The 22,712-nt window shown below is 37.4% G+C and overlaps 1 protein-coding gene across 1 annotated transcript in view; it reads left to right on the top strand.

Annotated features, from left to right (window-relative positions):
* LOC100374057 (neuronal acetylcholine receptor subunit beta-4-like) overlaps positions 1–22,712 on the top strand; it is a 39,433-nt gene continuing 16,721 nt past the window's right edge. Inside the window, exons 1-2 of the mRNA XM_078009151.2 lie at positions 1–84; positions 13,875–14,008. Coding sequence (XP_077865277.1) covers positions 13,930–14,008 — 79 coding nt within the window. The 5' untranslated portion in view covers positions 1–84; positions 13,875–13,929. The remainder of the gene's footprint in view (positions 85–13,874; positions 14,009–22,712) is intronic.

Here is a 22,712-nt window from a genome sequence, read left to right as displayed (position 1 = left end):
CGTGAATGGATTGATCATAGAGATCACTGTATTACGCAGCAGCATGGCGCAGTCATCATCTCATTTCTGTTTCGAAAGTTGAAGGTAAATCCATTTTAATACTTTTAAAATCATTTGTAAATTACTTATAGAGAAATAATACGAGTGTATTTCACTGACGCACAGTGTGTAAGTTCTTTAAACTTAACGACTCTCCGTTGCTTGAACTCAAAGCAGCCGTTTTGCTTTATGGGTCGCCGTTTGGCCCCCAAATGAACAAAACATCCCCGGCGGCTTTATATAGGTATAATTCGGTCGTAATTTGTTGTCAAATGTTGACTAAAAGTTTAACTGAAGCGTAAAAAGTATAGTAACTGGCGGTAAAATAGTAATCAGTGACTTTATAACAGATTCCTTTCAGTTAAATGTGTTCTATTATGATCATTGAACAGAAAAATAGTCGTTTTTTAAATCTGTTTAATCTGTCATGAAGTCGAAGAGAGCATTTAAATACTCCTCATTGAACGATTCTAATTGTAGTAATGGAATCTCTCTGAAGACGAAACTCATTAAAATTGTCCTACCCCCTATTGTCAGAAGAACTCCGACGGAGAGTATTTTATTTCGTTGTTGGCTTGTGCCATTCAATGGAAATATGCGCATGGCGATCACATAATATATCGCTTTAAATACATGGCGAAAACATGGGGCATTTAACTCGATCCGACCATTTTGTAATATTACTTTTCTACTTGGTCGTTAGTATCATGATGATCCAGCGTGACGCATGCGCAGCTAACTACTGTCGCGCGCATCGGAGGGGAACACACAAGCAAACGAATGAGCACACATTTTGTGCGTGTGGCACGTGGATTACTTGGGTGTCCTTGACAATAACATAGTTCATCTTCAAGTTTTTTTTTTTTACAATGATCGTTGTCTTCCAGTTCCTGTGTCAATTACTTCCAAACATTCGTTAAAGTGCAGACCAAAGGTCACATGACACACACATCATCCTCGTCCTCGGTAACATTCTCTCTTTCGTCACTTTGTAATACAAGTATGATGACGCAACATCTGGCTAAACAACACATGGTACTGCCGTCGCGTACTCCGAGCTATGCAGGAAATCCGCTTATTATTATTCCATGTTACATCGCGTATGTGTCATCCATTTTATGGGTTGCCCAACTAATGAATAACGCAGTTAATCCGTCGGAGAATAAAGTTTCCTGAGTAGCACCGAGCATAGTATAACCCGCCAAAAATACTGTAAAACATGTTTAAATAGCTACATGCCATTTTGCCATTGTGAGAATAATTTATCCTAAATTAGCGACATCTTGAATTAGCGAAATTACAGATTACTAGTAGCTAAATTAGCTAAAATAACATGCTAGTTATAAACTTAAAGACAAGTGTTACAGTATGCTAAGAATATATGTAGATTATAAGGGGTATTTCAAAATGGTGACATAATCATGAAATAACTCTGTGGCAAAATTGTGGAATTTAGGGAAACGTGACTTTAGGGGAAAATATCTACATATCTGAGCTTATTCCCGCTAAATTAGCCGCGGGATCAGTTTTCGTCCGCCTGATCCTCCCTTCTCTGACCGATAGATTTCTGTTACATTGTAACAAATATGCCAAATTATACATTCATTCATTTCTGCAATAACAGGGAACTTATATTTCATCGGCATGTCTGCAGTCTTTCTGCACCCATACAAGGATGAAATAACATATATTGTTATTGCAATGAAATAGTAGTTTTATCGGACATTATATGAGTCCTTGACACACAATAAGGATTGTCATCAAGACATAGTAATCATAACTACTAAAAAATATGCATTTTCCTATTTAATACCGCCGTTCCAAGTAACGGTTGTTGTTAGGGTCTGTACTCTGATATCCTACACAACTGAACTTACAAGTCTTTAGAATAAATTTAATAAGATAAAATTAAATTAATTTTATCTTATTAAATCCATTATTATGATTCAACTGGAAACGTTCCGTGGGCGACTGACTACACATGTTCAGATTAATTCGTATTGCCGTGGTTCGGGAGTATACAACTCAATAGCATAGGGTAAAACTGGACACTGAATAGTTTTGCAATGTATACCCTTCCGTGTGTTTTAAGTACATATACGTACAGGTAACTCAATGCGCATGCGTACGCTCTAGCGTTTTCGTTAACTCATTTGATGAATACATACGAGATATGTTTATTGCCAAAACATTGCTAACATTGATAGGCCTATTTAGAAGTAATACGCTACTAGGTCAACCTTCCCAATACTGCCACAGACAGCGTGGTTCAGTAAGGTTTCATTTTTGGGACTTGAACTTCTCTGATGGTATATATTTGCAAAAATCTGCACACTTTTAAACTTTTCGGTTCGTTCGATGTGCAACCTTATATTTTTACATCCTCGTATGTGAGGAAGTTGTAGCAGCACTAAAATTTTCAGATCTATGCATGTGACAACTCATGTGCATCAAAATGTTTGCTGCTTTCTTTTTAAGTTCATTTAGTTGGGATGGTAAACTCATTACATTTGTTTATAAAATAATTGCGTAAACGGCAGTCATGATCTAGCTCGCGATGACAGCTTTATATACCCAACTCTCTGTTACTTGCATCTATATTCCCAATTGTAGCTACTTAAAATACCAACTCTATTATAGTTATGTGACGAAATCCCCAGAGAACTTGCACGCACAAATGGTGAAATATTAAACCGTAGTTTCGCACTTTGTGATTAACTTCGATGGAAGGCGGGTAAAACGATCTCCGGTTACTTTCCTGTGTCGACGAGAGGTTATATAACTGTGCTCCGGGATGTTCGTTCGTTTTTTCTCACCTCACTGATTCTTCTACCTGGTTTCGAGTAGTTTCAATGTGTATAAGAATATCAATACGATGAGTACTTCGCTTGATTATACTCGACTGTCAGTGATTGATTGTATGGTTGCCGCTGACCTAATTAATTCTATTTAAATACTAATTAAGTTGTCTATACTGTGTATATTTATTAATAACAATCTTATTAAAGCTTGCTAGAATAATTATCTTAAGCATTATAAAGACATGTACATGATAGCTGTACGACTAGGATCGTTTACCAGTGTTTAAATTATTTTTCCTGTTCAATCACGGTCAGAACCGCTGCGTGATATAAACAAGCCTTTTCATTGTTTCATTTAAATTGTGTATTGAGATGGCGTCGTCTTTAATTTATAGAAATACTGATATGTAACAATAACACTAAGTCGTCGTTCCAGTTCAGTTGTTAATGTTGGCCCCAGAATTATCCAAGAAGTAAACGCGGATTGTTCAATGGATTGTTCGTGTATCGTTACATCATGTTTGGAGGCCTCGGTTTCGTTAACACGCTTTAGTCTTTACGTGTGAATCGGACGGAAATTTATGTTTGTGTTGTTGTTCGGGTTCTCACGGCGTAAAAAAAAACTAAATGTTTTCAGTACGCAAAATAGTATTTTCTTTTTCACAGAAAAAATAACAACTTGTTAATATATCTTTGCGCAGTCTCCGTTGCGATGAGAAATTAATCATTAGTTAGTTGAGAAAACTGAACAAAAAAATCAAATTGGCATCAAAATAAAAAAATAACAGATTATTTGAAATCATAATTTTGCACTATTTGCTCACACGTCAGGATCAGCCAACTGCGGATAATACAAGTGTTTCTTGGTTGACCTCGAACTCAAATCACGTGCCCGTAATTGAAATGATTCAGTAAAGAGCAATCATGAATATTGTATCACGTGACTCTTGTTATTATGAACAAAGAGAATTTAGTTTCTATCACACGTTTCTGATTTTTTGTTTGTAGTTGAAACAAAACGAATCATGTACTTTTTGAATGTTATTATTGTATTCTTAGTATGAGGTCTGGTGATATTCTAATCTGCTTCGTTATGTTTAGCAGTGCGGTTAATGGACCACTCTCGATCTCAATTTTCGTTAAACAAGGAAAACGTTGCAAAAATAATGAAATGCTGTCGCCGATCTTTATAGCTACGCGATAAATAATGTATTTTAACGTAATTAAACGTCTTAACTATCACAATGGGCTGCTCGGAATACTTCTTTCAGGAGTGCTCTCTAGATCTCTCAAGCTATAAATTGAACTTGAACTACAAAGCGATTGCACACTGGCAAAAGCAAATTATGTATGTCCCATTTTTTTTTAATTTCACAAAAAGAGCATGGAATCGTCTAGTTTCGAACGGATGTAGCCTGGCCTTTTAACGTTAATGAACAAACACACCAAAAACAAATCTCTATAAATTATAGTATCGGTTAATGAAATTTACTCTCGTGGTATATCATCGGATCGCATCAGCTTTACTGTTTTGCGCATGCGCACTTCCTATGTTAGTCTCAGACGAGCTATTACGTTAATGATCAACCTGTCTGCGGGTTCTGTCAGGGAGAAAACGAGCCATGGTTTTATGTTCGTGAAAACAGAACGTATCTCCAACGCGCGCCGATTTGTTTTATATTCTTTGATTAAAATTTATGTCTGGAACAGAAGATTGGTGGAGTTCGATTGCGCTGATGGCGCGATACGTGATGGAACCCCGTGACTGATTGTCCAACTCCCTCCTTGTTGTATATCACGTGCCGCGGCGTGGACTGGAGGCCCAGTTGCAAGATCCTCGGATACATTTCCCCGCATTTGCAGGGGTTGGTGATGTTTTGCCGTATAGTCTTTGATGGGGATGCCTCCCAGCTTTATGATGTATACGCGTAACTCAATAGTAGTCAATCAATGTTAATGTACAGAGTCATTTTTGGTTCATTCATCATTTAGAGTTTGGGAACAATGCCACTCTCTAGATTACGTCATTTAAACACAATTAATCGATAAAAATTGGTCACTTGTCATTCCCGTCGATCGTGTTCATAACAATTTATAAATGAAATTTACATGGGAGAAAAGCACCTAGGGAAGATTCATTCATACGCCAGTGACCCAAAGAGGTCACAATATTACGTGTAGAGTTTCCCGTTGAAGTTGAGACAACATCATTCGTGGTAGGACGCGGAATCAGGTGTATGTTGCAATTACAGCGATGGTGTCATTCAGGGGACAAGGATTTAAGTGCGGGACTGATAACTTACAATCTCGCGAATCTCGGCAGCGCATCTTTTAGTGTCGAGGATTTTGTTTAAAAGCAGTTTAAAAGATTACGTAGACCATAACCGTCCGTGAAAGCTAATACGAATAAATAATTCTGCTCGAGGCGGCTTCGTTGGGCGTGTGTTCTGGCGCAGCGTGGTATAGCGATGCTAAAACGGATCTCGGGTTGTATTTTATTTGTTCGATCTCTCGCCGGGCATGTGGAGGATACAGTCTCTTAACAGTGGCATGTCACTCGTTCTAAATGAATCTTCCGTATTGGGTTTCAATATCAGCCAATGATCGCTATACTTAGCCGTAGGAATTGACGGCGTATAAACGCAATTCAGTTGTAGAACGTGTGTTAGTCTTTCACGCTTATTTTGCGAGCCTGTACGCGGTCATGATTCAGTCAAATAGAAGCTCGGCTTTTTGGAATTACACAGAAGCCGCCGGAAGAGCTGGTAGTGGTGACTAACCGACGCCTACCCATTCTTACTAAGCGTCGAATGTTTACTGAGCAGAGAGCACTGGACATACCGTACATATCGAGGATCCACGGGATCGTCTGGAATTGGATTTAAAAAAGGATGTGTCAAAACATGATGCACTTGTGAATGTTAACAGGGGACTTCGTACTGACTAAAAACAAAATAAAAACATCGGACGTTCACGGAATTAATTCTCGTAATCTGAATTTCGTTGTGCCGCGAAGGTAAGTTATATACGATACTCTAGTGCTCAATGTAACTTAGTGAAATGTACGCTGTGTGTTATTTAGAGACGCATCGTAGCATTGGAAGACGGTGTTTTCCTTTCCAATGCGTTGTATTAGGTACTAATGTAAAATAAATCACACAGGCGCACTATAGTGTTCTGAAACAATGGGTTAGTTTCTGATCAGAGCACGTTTTTTGACATAAAAAAAAAAAAAAACACTAGTAGTTCATCAACAACATGGTTCATTGTCTTGTTGGTATGGTAGTTCGATCGGTGGCTATTGCCAGCATATACCAAACGAGATACTTGTGTTAATAAAACCGTAGAAAATATCGACAAGGATTCCCACTATATGGTTTAGACGACCGTGTTACGTTTTCTTTCGGCGCTCAGACCTACGCTAAGCTGGAGTCATCTCAGTCATCCCACAGGCCCAATTTAATCACACAACTAAAGGTAAAAGGCTCCAATTATATAATTAACGATGTTAGACTCGGTCACCCTAAGGGGAGATTCTCTTGCCGTCCGCAGTCTACATCATAACTGCGCCAACGCTTGCGAAACCGCACAACCCACCGTGACGTAATACTAGTAACTGATCGCAATGAATGACGCGCGTTGCAAAAATCTGATAGATTTAGATAGATTTGAGGTAATTGTTTAATTTTCACTTTAATTGTCGTTTAAACTCTGTGTTAGTTAGTTATTAGGTTACCTATTCGACAATATTAAGTCCCATTCTGGACGTAGAAAGCTTTAATGCGCAAACCAGCTCATAAGCGTTCATTGAAGCATGAAAGTAAAAATCCGTTTACCACAATGATTTAACAGTCATTTGGCAACATTACATCCTATTAATTTTAGAAAACGCTGCCAGAATTCCAACTGAAATGTTCGGACTTGGTAATACCCGTGATAATCCTCGGACGTTAAATTTTCCATTTTCCAGGCACGTTTCCAGTTTCGTTTTTTTTTTTTTTTAAATTGTTTATGTACAAACTGAAAACGAAAAGCTCCGAAAAGTAGTGCGTTTCAGTCGTCACAGAAATCACACGTCTGAAATCACGTGATCTGGATTTGTTGTCACAAGGACAGTTTACTTCGGCATCTCTGCGTTTCCAAACACATGGGGAGCTTCACCAAGGAGTCCGTTGAAACTTTTAGTGATCTGGACATAACGTCGTATTCGTTCAAAACTCGATTAATGATTTCGGCCTCCCCATTGAGGCTCGGCCTCCTGTTGGTGTTCAAACTCGTGTAAGATTTGAGCTCGCAGACCTACAGCGGTCGCGATCAATGTGTTGTAGGCATGCCTAGATTCTTAGACCAGAATTAAACTTGATTTACACACACCACGAACCGGATATGACAGCCTTTCTTTATATTGTTACGTGACTATATGCTGGAATGTCATGTAACGTCTTTATTGTCTGTCCGACTGGAATACGAGTTTAGAAAAATAGCTCAATTGCATAACCATAACGAATTGTCTGAACCGAAATGTACAATACTGAAAATAACCATACATTTGAAATAGTCACATTGAATGTTGTCTGAACCGAAATGTACAATACTGAAAATAACCATACATTTGAAATAGTCACATTGAATGTTGTCTGAACCGAAATGTACAATACTGAAAATAACCATACATTTGAAATAGTCACATTGAATGTTGTCTGAACCGAAATGTACAATACTGAAAATAACCATACATTTGAAATAGTCACATTGAATGTTGTCTGAACCGAAATGTACAATACTGAAAATAACCATACATTTGAAATAGTCACATTGAATGTTGTCTGAACCGAAATGTACAATACTGAAAATAACCATACATTTGAAATAGTCACATTGAATGTTGTCTGAACCGAAATGTACAATACTGAAAATAACCATACATTTGAAATAGTCACATTGAATGTTGTCTGAACCGAAATGTACAATACTGAAAATAACCATACATTTGAAATAGTCACATTGAATGTTGTCTGAACCGAAATGTACAATACTGAAAATAACCATACATTTGAAATAGTCACATTGAATGTTGTCTGAACCGAAATGTACAATACTGAAAATAACCATACATTTGAAATAGTCACATTGAATGTTGTCTGAACCGAAATGTACAATACTGAAAATAACCATACATTTGAAATAGTCACATTGAATGTTGTCTGAACCGAAATGTACAATACTGAAAATAACCATACATTTGAAATAGTCACATTGAATGTTGTCTGAACCGAAATGTACAATACTGAAAATAACCATACATTTGAAATAGTCACATTGAATGTTGTCTGAACCGAAATGTACAATACTGAAAATAACCATACATTTGAAATAGTCACATTGAATGTTGTCTGAACCGAAATGTACAATACTGAAAATAACCATACATTTGAAATAGTCACATTGAATGTTGTCTGAACCGAAATGTACAATACTGAAAATAACCATACATTTGAAATAGTCACATTGAATGTTGTCTGAACCGAAATGTACAATACTGAAAATAACCATACATTTGAAATAGTCACATTGAATGTTGTCTGAACCGAAATGTACAATACTGAAAATAACCATACATTTGAAATAGTCACATTGAATGTTGTCTGAACCGAAATGTACAATACTGAAAATAACCATACATTTGAAATAGTCACATTGAATGTTGTCTGAACCGAAATGTACAATACTGAAAATAACCATACATTTGAAATAGTCACATTGAATGTTGTCTGAACCGAAATGTACAATACTGAAAATAACCATACATTTGAAATAGTCACATTGAATGTTGTCTGAACCGAAATGTACAATACTGAAAATAACCATACATTTGAAATAGTCACATTGAATGTTGTCTGAACCGAAATGTACAATACTGAAAATAACCATACATTTGAAATAGTCACATTGAATGTTGTCTGAACCGAAATGTACAATACTGAAAATAACCATACATTTGAAATAGTCACATTGAATGTTGTCTGAACCGAAATGTACAATACTGAAAATAACCATACATTTGAAATAGTCACATTGAATGTTGTCTGAACCGAAATGTACAATACTGAAAATAACCATACATTTGAAATAGTCACATTGAATGTTGTCTGAACCGAAATGTACAATACTGAAAATAACCATACATTTGAAATAGTCACATTGAATGTTGTCTGAACCGAAATGTACAATACTGAAAATAACCATACATTTGAAATAGTCACATTGAATGTTGTCTGAACCGAAATGTACAATACTGAAAATAACCATACATTTGAAATAGTCACATTGAATGTTGTCTGAACCGAAATGTACAATACTGAAAATAACCATACATTTGAAATAGTCACATTGAATGTTGTCTGAACCGAAATGTACAATACTGAAAATAACCATACATTTGAAATAGTCACATTGAATGTTGTCTGAACCGAAATGTACAATACTGAAAATAACCATACATTTGAAATAGTCACATTGAATGTTGTCTGAACCGAAATGTACAATACTGAAAATAACCATACATTTGAAATAGTCACATTGAATGTTGTGTGAAGCGGAATATAACGAATATGCAGAGACACGTAACAACCTGACAGAATGTGATCCTGTTTCTCCGGCCGTTGCATTCTATTTTACATCGATCTTTTGTCATGTCTGTCGTGCGAACACTTTACAATATAACGTCACTAGGGGTAATCGTGGCAGTCAAGTTGGTGACTTGCATGGTGGAACATATTATGGGATATCTTCTGTGGAGTCAACCAGGCTCAAGTTCAGAAATCGACCCGCCCCCATAACGTCGGTCAAATTAAAAGAAAACATGGTCTAATTACAGTTAAGTTCTCCGTTTACTCTCATGTCAATTGCAAACATGACATGACTTTGTATCAGTGCTATTGACCTTCCCCAATATTATTGAAAACTGTTTGTACGAAGAATAACAATAATGTTTTATGCAATTATAATTATTTTAATCATATTATAATTGTATTCGATTCAAATTACGTCGTCTGTACTACTTAAATCTGCATTCTCACTCAGGCTTCGCAAATCTGTGAATTACGATCCCCCTGATCCATATATTCACCACCCAATGTTGAGATTGCGGATGTGTAATCAGAAATTATAGCTGCAGAATTTAATTCTTGAGCGAGCTTCCAAAATTAAGCTATACATGTATTTGTAAACAAGACGCACTCATGGAGTTAAAAGGCTTTGCCTGTCCTTGAAGGTCGATTATATTGAAGATAAGTTTGTTTATGGAATAAGACCTCAATTAATCTCAAAATGGAATATACGGAAAGGTTAGAGCACTATATTCACTTTTAATATATCGTATTTTTTATCTAAACAGAATCATTTCAACATATTTAATGTTTTAGCTTGTTTGCAAAGTCGGTATGCAACTTTAATATGACCAGATATACACAAGCAAGCAACAACGAAGGCCATATATGATATAGACAGGTTTGTGAGCACTTGGAGCAAAAGTAAAATATCAAGGTAGTGTTTATTCACACTGTTAACACTCCGGAGCTCTACTTCAAGAATAATATACAATAATTGCAAAATGGCCATTTGTTCGAACGCTTTACACAGTTTTGCAAGGTTATATAAATAAATAATATTTTCGTTTAAATCGGGAACAGTTTGGGTTTGTTTTCTTTGCAATTTTGCATACTATAGGTGGTGTGTTTGCAGCCACAAAAGTCTAGATGTTTGCTTTGATCCAAAACTTGCTGGACATTCCATTTTTAATTCGATGGCTCGATCATGATTTATCATGAATGGGAACTGAGGCGAAATTGTAGTAGTTTTCAAAACACTCAACAGTGGAGTACATTGCATTTTTTTCAAATCACCACAGTCGTCACACAACGTTCATCCGGATTTCGTGTAAATACAATATTTTACATGCGTTGTACAGGACGACTTATCGAACACGACACATATAGTATTCATGAAAATGACTACATGGTTACGTCATCTTCTGAATATATTAAACATGACAATTTCTGTACTGTGGGCCCGCGTTCAGGTTAGTATCATAGTGGCGTATTGAGGAGCACGTCTGCTCACAGTGACGAAGCCCTTTGTCGTGATCCTGAGTTCATACCCCGTGCTTTGTGTCTTTATATATTCATGTAATTTGTATCTAAGTTTATACCATAACCTGTTTTTTGGGAATTTGTTATAATTTGAATTAGAACAGCTATGAATAACGCTTTTATAATGTGTACAGTTCAATGTTGGACAACAACAAATTCCTAATCGCAAAATGACAAATTGGAGTATTTTTCTTAGAAAGTTTAATCCAGAACTTTACTGATGACTTCCTATGCTGAATTAGTAGTAAGGTTCACACCTAATGCACAATAGCACTCTGTGATATTTCTCAATTTATTAAATGTCGCTATATTTTGAATGCATACTTTTAATGGAAACTCATAGCTTGACGTACGGATGTTGAGGTCAACATCACCTGGTTGTTTATGATATGCAAATAAGAACTTGAAAACTGTTGAGCACCTTCCGATGGCTGTTGCTGTGTTCTGATTTACAGGAATACGGGTCGTCGCTGCATGTATGTGGGATTAAATAAATCGCCGCTGGTGAGCACTGGCTTAGTTTGTGCTTTTCAGTTAGAAGTTGATATATGGTTGATACATGTACACACCATGCGTACGTGTTGTTCGTATCGTTCCGGCCTTTCAGTCTGTATAGAGGGTGGGCAATGGGGTTAGCTGGTACAGTTTTACCGGAAATAAAAAGGACTTTTTACAATTTACAAAGAAAAAAAGACGTTTTTACAGTTTACAGTGATAAAAAATGGAACATTGAATGGTCGGAAGAGCTCTCCAACTCAAATTCTCCGCCATCGCTGCGCCGCGTGTAGAGACGCATGCGCATATTACCCTCGTAATGCTCTTCATTCGGTTAGAGGGCCTTTTACGTCTTGACATTCAATTTTGCAGTGAATTGTGTCATCTAGTCGTTTTACAGTTTCTAAAATGTAATTTCCCTGGATTATTCTTTACGATTTTTTTATTTGGATGTAAATTCTTGTACGTACCGAGAAAAATGACACATTTTTACAGTGTACGAAACAAATATTTGATTGATTACGTTGTACGTCTAGCCTGTGATTACAGAATTACGGAATTATTTTTTTCAATTTACGTTGTACGAACCAAAAATTATTGCAATTACGTTGAACGAAAATAACCCTTGCCCCCCCCCCCTCTGCATATGTGAACCTGCGCTGCGCGATGAACGTGACGCCGAGTGACGACCCAGGCAATGTGTGACGACCGTGGCTCTACGTGACGATCCAGGCAGTGCGTATTGATCCAGGCACTGCGTGATGACCGTGACGCTGTGTGACGACCCAGGCAATGTGTGACGACCATGGCGATCCAGGCAGTGCGTATTGATCCAACCACTGCGTGATGACCGTGACGCTGCGTGACGATTCACGATTGTTGCGCCTTGACATACTGTGCTTGACATCACTGTGGTTTGGCACATAACCTTAAATTGCGAAACGAATCTATGTTTGGCGAAGCGAGACCGTGTCAAAGATGATGTTAACGGTTAACTGACCGTGGAATTCAATACGCGCGACATTCACCCGCTGCTCGTGATTGGTCAAGTTGCTTTAAACATCCATTTGAAAATAACATGTTTGAAAATAAAAAAGGGGAAGCCTTGTCTTGTACCTGAAGTTAACCTTGCTTGTATAGTTTTCGTTCAATTACCCGCGATTTAGCTTCCCGTGTATCTACGTTTAAACAGCTATAATTGTAGTTAGCGATATAGTTGGGCGTCAATCGACCAGATTCTCGTTTAGATAGGTGATGGTCTATAGCCGTTCTCCAGCTCGATAGTGCGTGCAAGTAGCTCATCGATCACGAACATACACGTAACTATAACATAACACAATAAGTGTGTAGTGATTTGATTAAAGTAGATGGATATCTAACGTAATTGTCTCATTTATACACTACCCTCACTGTCGTATGAATCAGGCCCAGAATTAAGTTAGACAGCTCCGTCAATATGATCTTAGGTCGCTTTTTGGAAGTAAGGCCTTGGCAATATATTTTTCTGAAAGCGTAACAAATCATCAGCCGAGGGCAGTGTTTTTGTTCTTGTTTTTAATGGAGGAAGCGAGTATCTCACTCACTTTTTGGGGGTACATCGCTGTGCTCCCTTGGGTAATACAGTCCAGCACGATTACAAGTGACTTGAGAACATACTTGACTCGTTCCCTGCCTTTAGATGATAATGAGGAGGTTTTAAAAAATGTTCGTTGCGTCATCTTCGATAGCAACGTGCTGCGTAAAATACGTGAAATTCGAACACGCGCTGCGCGATGACCATTATTTTGTTGAACACTTTTTTCTCGAAACGTTGTTCCAACTGATACATATAAATACAAACTTCGCACTGTATGTGTTGGACACTTGTACAGTGGAAAATGCCTCGCCGGCGATGATGCAACTGTATCGTTTTTGCTCAACCAGAACAAAGCCGCAAAAGTAACGCAGCAAACCCGGGGATAACGCGTCCTGGGCTTGGCAGTGGCATAACGCGAGAGAGTGAAAATGTCAATTCGATCGAGCGTGAATTACCTATTCTGACGTACTGATTCGGGAGTGGCTACTGAGATTAAAAAAGCATAATACACGCAGTGTGTTTGTATGGGGCCGGCATCTTCAGTTCACCTGTACAGAGTAAAACGTCGACGGCGCTTTACACATGGTAGCCCCATTTATCAATCGGAGACAAAGCAGCCACCCACTTTGCATTGGGTAAACATAAATGTATTCACAGATACCGTTCTGTAGTAGCGCGGCTGGTTTGGTGTAGACGGACTCGTAGGATGTATACGCACACATATAACTAAGTAGAGTTCCCTTCATCAGCGACCAAGTCACGCGATGTCGACGTTTGCATTAATAACGTATCGTTTGGTGGAATTTTTCGCAGGGTTCCCGACTTGTAATTTGTGGGAGATTGCCGCATAATTACGGAGCCGACTAATATGAAGATTACTACTGCTAAAATGCTGCGGCAGATTCTGCTAGGATGTTTTGTGCTAGCCACACTGTGTCATACTGAAGGTACGTACGATACTTAATTTTCTTCATGCTACTAATGTCAGACTCAACAAGCTATTCAACACGTTGCCATTTGTACAGAAAAAAATGGTAGGGCTTTAGCTGTGATTCGATTACTGTCCCTTATGTGTCGGGGCGTTTAAATCAAAACACGCGTCATTCAAGATCAGGGGCTTTGAATAATGAAATAGCAAGATTCGAAATTACATAATCCTGGGAATGTTTTAAAAGACGGTCTGGACTCAGTTTGTGTTTACTATCACGTCTATTTACACGGTATGTGAAATGTATATCTCAAATACGGCCCACTCTAAGAATTACCGTGACGACGTATATAACACCTGCGTTTGGTCTGCTACAGAAATGGGACGCCATTTTCTTTTTTATTAGACTTCCCCGTGGTCGGATCACACGAGCAATTGCGCACTTTATGTGTACTCTGGTAATTTCCGATATTAAATTATACACCTTGAACGAAATCAGGTACTGAGAAAAAACAAGCAGAGGTAGTTGCCGCAATTTATGCGTGGTCTATTTTAACACGGAGTCAACTTTGTTCACTGGGGACGCGTGTGCTTAATTATATTAAAAGCCTTTTGAAATTAACCCGGGCATGAAATCGATTAAACCGGTACCAGCACGAACTACCTTTAGCGTTGAAATCTCCCTCCCCCCCGCAAAAGACATTCAACGTTCAGGTGCTGACAACGTGACAAAAAAGATCAGAGCCCCATATGAAATCACAATCCACCGCTCACTCACTCACTCATTCACTCATGTCCATCGGTTATATTGAATCGCTGGCATTTGATACGTTTACTCAGCGAATTAAACTCGGCACCAAATTCTATTCCACGCAGACACAAATGCGCATCCAGTGGGGCACGTACAGGGTAGGTCCAATTTCACTTTTAGCCCTTGGGCAATTTTGGGAAATCGTACACATCGATCAATTTGCTCATTAATTTGATACCAATGTTATAACAAACGTCGCACTTAGGTATCCATATCAAAACACAACTAATCGTTGCAATTCTGTCGCAGTCGCCAAGGAATAGAATATTGGGAATTCTTTAAAATGTAAATGTTTCACGGCGCATTCGTTTTTCCTATGTAAAACTGGTCGTTCATTCATTTGTTCCCTTGAAATCACGCTGTTCTTAGGCACAACATGGAGGAAAACATGTGAATACATCACGTGGTCGACAACCGTGACTGTCACCAAACGAATTACCTGCAATCACGTTTCGAGCGAGGACAGAATGTTTATGAGTGCCTCTGTGGCATTTATACGCATATATGCACAGGCTTGATAAATAAAACTATTACGACCAGAAATATGTTATTTACTACTGTTCCCAACGCGATTAAATGATATTAAATATCGTGTCAGCTTGTATCCAGGCGAGGATATGACATAAAGGGGTGCTGGATTGCTGCCGTGTCCCAATTTTAATCATACTAGATTAAAACGCTAAATTTCGAAAACTTCCTTTCTTTTTGCTTTATGTTTTTTAAACAATTGCGTCGTATGTAACACGTCCATGTGTATTTCCATTCGATCATGAATTATAAGGATCGATACCTGATTGTAAGTGGTTTCTGGTTTGGTTTTCAAAAAACACTGACGGACATTGATTCATACTCACCGTCACCATAGATACCGTATTTATACGTAACATGTGAATGTTTAAAACTTTTGTTAATTTTACGGCGCATCTTCATTTCAAAGATGGCCGCAACAGCTGATTAATAAAAGTATGGGAACGTTTCTAGGTAAGCTATTGATGAACGTAAGGTTTCATCAAATAGATAACAAAGAGCAAATTATTGATACCCAAACTTATTTTCATGGTAACAGTGACTTTGTGATTTCAAGAAATGTCCGCGTCAAAAGTGCGTTAACTGCACACCGAACTGTAAGTTTGACTGTCCCCTGGAACACGCCAAGTGCGGATAACCGTACGATCATCGCATCGTTACGGTGTGCCCCCATCACGCATCTCTCTGACATCAGTCCACTCGGTTACTAGTACACACTTTTACCCGCGTAACAATTGCCGACAAACAACGTCCTGATACACCCTTATTTGAAATACACATAGATGTGCTGAAAAGAAAAAGTGAAAATAAACTCAGAGATCGTTCAACGCAGAGAAAGCGACCGTAACAATAACGGACCGACTCCGTGGGGGATAGTATTTTTTTTATTATAAGTACCCCGCCTGGACAACAACACGGGTGAAAGCTTTAACAGTGGAAAGGTCACGAGTGTGGTATTTACAAGAAGTAACGCAAATGTTTACGTATGTACCACGCCGACAATATGATTCTAAAATAGTAAGGTGGAAACAAAAAATAAAAAGCATTGCAGTGGCAAGGTAAATAAGAATGGGATTGGAGCAAGCATTGTTCGCACGACAGCGAAACAAAAAGAGGCGGGTAACCGTTACGGGTGTTACCCGGTAAAAGCCATGCGAAAGTGGTTTATTTTTTTCTGTTCAAATATCTAAAAAGCTCGATACCCGATATCATGCCGTATATCGATAACGATGGCAACAGCGGATGCACAATCAGCGTAAGGCAATCTCATTGTATATTCCCGTCATGAGCATGAGCCTCAGCGTAGTGTTCAAGTTCTGAATGTCACGTTTGCTACGCCACTCGATCATACCGATGCCCGTTACCGTTATACGTCGCCCCTTCACGTCAACGTTGTTCATTGCTTTCGTCAAGTCGACTAGTTCAATAAATACACGTGCATGTCAATCGAATTAAGTTTTGGCTAAATAGATTATGGAATAAACCACGTTAGTCGACTGAATAAATTGGGCCTACTTTGTTAAATGCGCTTCAATCTGTTTGGCTATTTGCCATGCTAAGCGCGTCTGCTAATGATATCTGTATTACCGACATATGACGGGTCACCGGCCAACTGGTGTTACAAGGAGCTACTGTAGTAGCAGAGTGTTTTATCGCAGCCCACGATGTGACAGCCAGTCCCCCATAACAACAATATTTCAAATTTATATTTATTCAACTATGTGTTTATATTTATATGACATTTTTTATCAAAATGTTCTTTTTGTACTTTTACAGTTCCATATTTTTGAATAAGGCCAAATGACCCAACAATGAGAAAGTACCATTATTATGATGGCCTAATTTACGTATTTGTATATAATTTCCATAATTAATGACGCCATTCAACAAATGTACAAATACACAATACCCCCACGTCAGTATGAACATTTAATTTTTTACAGAAAATGCATCCACTAATTCTAAGCATGTTTTTTTCCACACTGGCAGTATTTCATAGTATGATAGTACTCAATTCTGCATTCTTCTTGAAGTGAAACTAAACAAAAACACGATTTTATTCAAAAATAAATATAATATTTATAAACCTCAATTATAGTGCTAATAGAAATATATTATGTAGATGGTAATTTGATAACTTCATTGAGAAACATAGATTTAAATGTAAGTGTCAGCGAGCATGCATCCCATACTTAATTCATGAAAATAACTAGATATTGTACTATTACTAATCGGGCCTGCTGACAGTTTTCAAGTGCGCAAAAAAGAAATAGATTCACCCTCCGGGATATCCTAAAATTGGTTTTCACAATGTCTTTGCATGTGTATGATAGGATAACATTGCGTTGTTTGTCAGCATGTAAACACGTAATTTCTACTCAAGTGGTCACGGGGCATAAATTAAGCAAACATCCACACCTTCATCGTCTGGAATGCATTCATCGATGTAGTGCATACATTGAGATTGTGTTCTTTGACTTGATTGCCTCATCAATTCGTTCCGTTAACCTGTTGCCGCACGGAGGGATTGAAATCTGGACGTGGTCGTGAATAATCGATCCCTCAAATATTTACATATCTCGCCGACACTTTTCACGACTTCGCTAAAGGTATAATTGTTTTCCAATCTACACGCGATGCGTACATTTTAATTCAGACAATGGTTGTTACATTACAGGCTCATCCGCGTACATTGAAAACGCATCCGTCCCTGGCCGCACCGATTCGTGTTCTTATGCTACATATACAACGCGTGTTAATACATTGTCCGACGCGCCTTGCACGACGACATATAGAACAAAAGACAAGTACCCCATATTAGTTTAGATATCTACATATCATACCGATCTATTTGCTAATGGACTTTAAAAGCGTAAACACATTGTCACGCGCAATTCTTAAAATAAATTGACATTGCATTTTAACAATAAGCATAGTGTAGCATTTCTTATAGCCAGAGGGATTGTTTAAAAATGTTTACACTTAGTATCAGCATTTTATGCGAAGCAATGAACGCGTAGCCCATCCCATGCCGAAATAAAACACCTGAGTATGTTTCATCAACTTATTTTCCACAATATATTGCAATAACGTGGTCTGCACTGACGATTGATTGACTTTTTGTTTTCATCTAAGAAATTGCTATACTCACCACTGACTCACGAGTAATTAATTGTTTGTTTTCTTAGCAACGTGCTATACAGTATACCGCTGTAACGTAAACTATTTTCTTTACTGGTGAATAACAAAGAGTTGTGCAATGCAATGACTGAAAGACAGTACAGTACAGTACCGTAAACCGTCTAGTACGTTCATGCGTAAACGTTGTCTGCACTGATGAACATCCATGTTACGTACGGTGCAGTAACGGAACTATTTGTCTGAGCGAATGAATGTATTGTATTGACTGTATTGCTTGTTTGACAGTAACGTAATATCCGCAGCGATGAACAACTGAGTGTTTAACAGTAGCATAATGCCTATACTGTAATATAATCGATTTTCACCCACAATTATTTAGTTCCTTTCATTCTGTTACCCCTTCCTTTATGCAATGGCCATGACACCGATAATGATATGCAAATACAGTGTCTGACAACCGAAAATAATCTGTCAGGGATTTGTCGGAATGTGAACTAATTTCTAGTGTGATTATTTGACACATTGCTTTCCTGTCTCTGATTTGTCATCTTATTAATAACATGACCAGGCGTTAATGTGTTTAAGAAGAGTTTAAGTCGTGACGTCTTGACAGTTATATGATTGGTAGGGTTATGCTGATAATATACCAAATGCCAGTCTACGCTATATGATAATGAATATCTGACAAAAACACAAATTGGCAAACATGATAAGCCTTAGATAGAGATATTTTAATTTCGCTTGGCAGAAGACTTTAGTAAAATAACTTCATACAGACACAAACTTGGGTATTGTCTTGCAAAGATGTAGTGGGGTTATTTTTTAATATTTTGTTTTTCAATTTTTGTTCATTATACATTTTTTGTATACACTTTACATTATGATTTATTTATACACACACTGATAATCGGCGGAAGATACGCAGTTGCGCATGCTCTGTGAATTAACAGTGCGTATCCGTAATTAAGAGGACATCATGCGCCCTTTGGTGTGCATATTTAAATTAAATTATGATAACATCATATGACAGCGATATGCGAGTTTCAACAATAAATATTTAACATATATATTACAACATATCAACTGTGAGCCATAACCACCTTTTACCAAAATGCATGTATAATTTTTTATATATCCAGCCGCCGAGTGGTAAAAATTATAGCGTCTTTCGAGACTCCATGTAACTTTGTCTCAATTATGATTATCTACAGTATGAGAAAGTTGACAAAAAAACACCAAGTTTAACTGTATTATACTGCTTTATTTTGTACGTTAGCATGTGACCGATTTGAGAAAATGCGCTATTAATTATGTAATACATAATGTTTGAGGGCGCTATTTTATAGTATGCCCTCACTCGGTTGGGCCAGCGGCCGCCATTTTGAAAGAAAATTTAGGTTCATTGAATACAATGTTATTCAAATGTCGATTTTATAGGTTTGCCTCTGTTTGTCACCCTTCGTATATTATAGATATATGTGGATACATTTCTTTTATCAAGGTTTTCTTACAGATTATTTCAAATAATATCGTTTGTATGTATACTAGTGAGGGCATGATACAATGTGTACGGCCAATCATTTCTCACAGTAAATTATTACATCAAGGAAAGTGTCTTGATATATTATGGATGGGTAAATTGTACAATTCCCATCGTGAAGTAGATATGAGTCAGCCTTTGACATCGATTAAACGTCCCATTTGATAGGTCAGTGTGCTCGTTAAAACGTGGCATGGAAATACATCTACCGATATCTCGAATGAATAAAGTTTGTCACCCGTATTATATTTTTTAGACAATGTCCACCGTCATCAACATCATACGTTCTACAATATAACATTTAACAGGTCAACATTCACGTTATGGTGTCAGCTGGATACTCGGCCCACCCAGATCACAATATATCGAGTTCCATAACTGCTACGTTGATACTTTTTTTTATGAAATTGATCTACATGGCACCGAAAATAATTATTCCGATTGAGTGTGTAATTGGGTCCAGGCCGACATACCGTGATTTGACTTTGAATGAAGAACAAGAAAGTGGTTTGAGGTGTTTCCCTTTATTGATGAGATTCGATTGGGCCAATGAGATGTAAGTGGAGCGGAGGAATTATGTACCACATTATCCCTCTCTTCACTTAGTGTAATGTCTTTATCTAGCTAGTCTTCAGCTTTAATTAACCAAATGAAAAGAATTATTCATCCGACAGAAAAAAAAACACACACAAAATGCGAGGGAACATTCCCCAGTAATTACCTAATTTGTTCCTTATCGGAAACCTGTAAAAGGGGTTCATCACTCGATCACATTTGGGCTTTGTGTTATCATTTATCGTCGAGTCTACTATCACTTTATGAATTGAATGTGTAGCTAATTTGTTCATTTAATCAGGTATGAGCCACCGGGAACTGATGAACAAGATAACCAGAGTCGTGTTTCGCCTGGGAGCGGCACTGATATGATGTTCGTCATTTTAACTAACAGTTAAAGCGCGGTAGTCGTCGCGCCACGCGTGCCCGAGATCATATGGGTCTTATATAAACAAAGATGGCGACCAACGAGTACAAACCGAGTTTAATTAAGTATTTTGTAGGCGATTGGAAGGTATCGAAGGAGTCAACACAAATGTCGCCCTTTAAGGAGCGTGTGCATTATCGTCTTTGCCCCTCAAAATGCAGGAAATAGCGTTTCAGAGGGCCTAGATTTCAATTTTTTAAGGGAGAGCATGCCCCGACCCAGAAATCGCCGCATCTACCCGTACAGTCAAAGAAACAACCACACTGTTCTGTCTTCCGTTGTATACACTATAGTTGTCCAACTTGGAACTCGACATAGCATAGCGTTATGTACGAGTACATACTTAGTATGATGTATGGATTAATAAAGCACGGAATGTAGATGGAATAAACTTCAAATGCATTTGATTTATTTGGGAATTGGTATGTAGTACGATCTCGATCACGTGCGAAGTGGTTGGATTATAGCGAGGCATTCAAATATGTTATCAAAGTACACGTCAAGCTGGTTAGCAATCGCTTGTCCAAACAGTTTATCAAAAAGGGGAAATATTATAATTATTCATTATTTATTTTAATTATTTCATCCATGGAATCATTCTTTTTGTACATAGGTGTAATTTAGTTCCAAGTGTGTCGTGTTTTCACGTTACAGAGAACCTTCAAATACATATTATTCTGAGTGAAATGTTCGAAATAAGGTTTATATTTCAGAACCTCGTTCGGGTACCCCATTTTTCTTTCAAAGAAAAATTCAGCAAAGATTCAGTTCCTGTTCCAAAAGTGTGATATCCATGACCATATTTCATTTTTGAGAACGTCTATAACTCAAGTACATACGTGCCCATATATAGTACATATTGTACTTTGACTTCAGTAATTGTGTACATAATTAATTTCAGAACATTATTTTGTTACGATTTGAATGTCACGTTGCAAAATGATTTTCGTACAGTCAAGTTGATGGGATGGTTAGAATGTTCTAAACAACCGAATACATATTAATTAAAGTGTCTCGGAACGTTTCAAATATTCAAATATTCGTTGTAGTATGTCACGATATACTACATTTCATTCGGATCGTTGGGTCTTCTGGGGTATCCGGCGCCATTTTGAAATTCTCAATTCCATTTGACAAGCAATCTGATTAAAATAAGATCCTAGTTGGCTTATTTTTTTATATAATTACTATAATTATTATTGATTTTAATTATTTACTATAATTATTATTTATTTTAATTATTTTTTGACGGGAGAACCCGGTGGCTTTCACGAACAAAACCATTCTTGCAGCAAAATAATTGTAAGTTTAAAAAATAATTAAAATAATTAATAATTATAGTAAATAATTAAAATAGATAATAATTATAGTAATTATATAAAAAAAATAAAAATAAAAATTAAGCCAACCAGAATCTTATTTTAATCAGATTGATTTGACAAGAAGCTATTCTAAAAAAAATCAATGCAGAGGGAAAGGTACACAAACGTGCCTGTTATCAATAATTCAAATCTTTCAAACATTCAAACCTAAATACATATTCATACAAACAGAAACGTTATTCTGCTAAACTGTTCCATGAACAAGAACAGGGTCGCTCTTTGTGTACAAAAACCTTGAAGGAATGCTGTGTGTCATCCAGGCGATTATGAGTAATATCGAGCAGTGTGTAACGGAATAATAACTACAATTAGGTACTCGTCTATTTATAAACATAAGCG

The sequence above is a fragment of the Saccoglossus kowalevskii genome, chromosome 13 (assembly GCF_978046115.1).
Source record: "Saccoglossus kowalevskii chromosome 13, keSacKowa6.1, whole genome shotgun sequence".
NCBI classification, from domain to species: domain Eukaryota; kingdom Metazoa; phylum Hemichordata; class Enteropneusta; family Harrimaniidae; genus Saccoglossus; species Saccoglossus kowalevskii.
The sequence above is the reverse complement of the archived record's forward strand: the minus strand, read 5'-3'. Positions and strand labels throughout refer to the sequence as shown.